At 62.8% G+C, this 358-nt stretch overlaps 1 protein-coding gene across 1 annotated transcript; it reads right to left on the reverse strand.

Annotated features, from left to right (window-relative positions):
- Positions 1–4: 4 nt before the first annotated feature.
- On the reverse strand, positions 5–346 carry LOC102745152 (histone H1.4-like; the record flags this gene model as incomplete). The annotated part of the gene is made up of 1 exon (XM_006735902.3): positions 5–346. A coding segment is annotated over exon 1 (288 nt), but the record flags the coding sequence as incomplete, so codon positions are not given.
- Positions 347–358: the final 12 nt, after the last annotated feature.

Raw genomic sequence — 358 nt, forward strand, 5'->3', positions numbered from 1 at the left:
CCTTGGTCTGCACCAGGGTGCCCTTGCTCACCAGGCTCTTGAGGCCCAGCTTGATGCGGCTGTTGTTCTTCTCCACGTCGTAGCCGGCGGCCGCGAGCGCCTTCTTGAGCGCGGCCAGGGACACGCCGCTGCGCTCCTTGGAGGCGGCGACGGCCTTGATGATGAGCTCGGACACCGGGGGCCCGGACGCCTTGCGCTTGGCGGCACCTGCCGACTTGCGGGCCTTCTTCTTGACCTGCGTTTTCTCCGCGGGAGAAGGGGCAGGAGGCACGGCAGGTGCGGTTTCAGACATTGTGCGTTTGGCTTCCTGACGGTGAAAGCAGAAAAGAATAAGGATAATAAAGTCTCGGAGTTGAGC

The sequence above is a fragment of the Leptonychotes weddellii genome, unplaced genomic scaffold, assembly GCF_054177405.1.
Source record: "Leptonychotes weddellii isolate Sample4059 unplaced genomic scaffold, ASM5417740v2 HiC_scaffold_113975, whole genome shotgun sequence".
Lineage (NCBI taxonomy): Eukaryota > Metazoa > Chordata > Mammalia > Carnivora > Phocidae > Leptonychotes > Leptonychotes weddellii.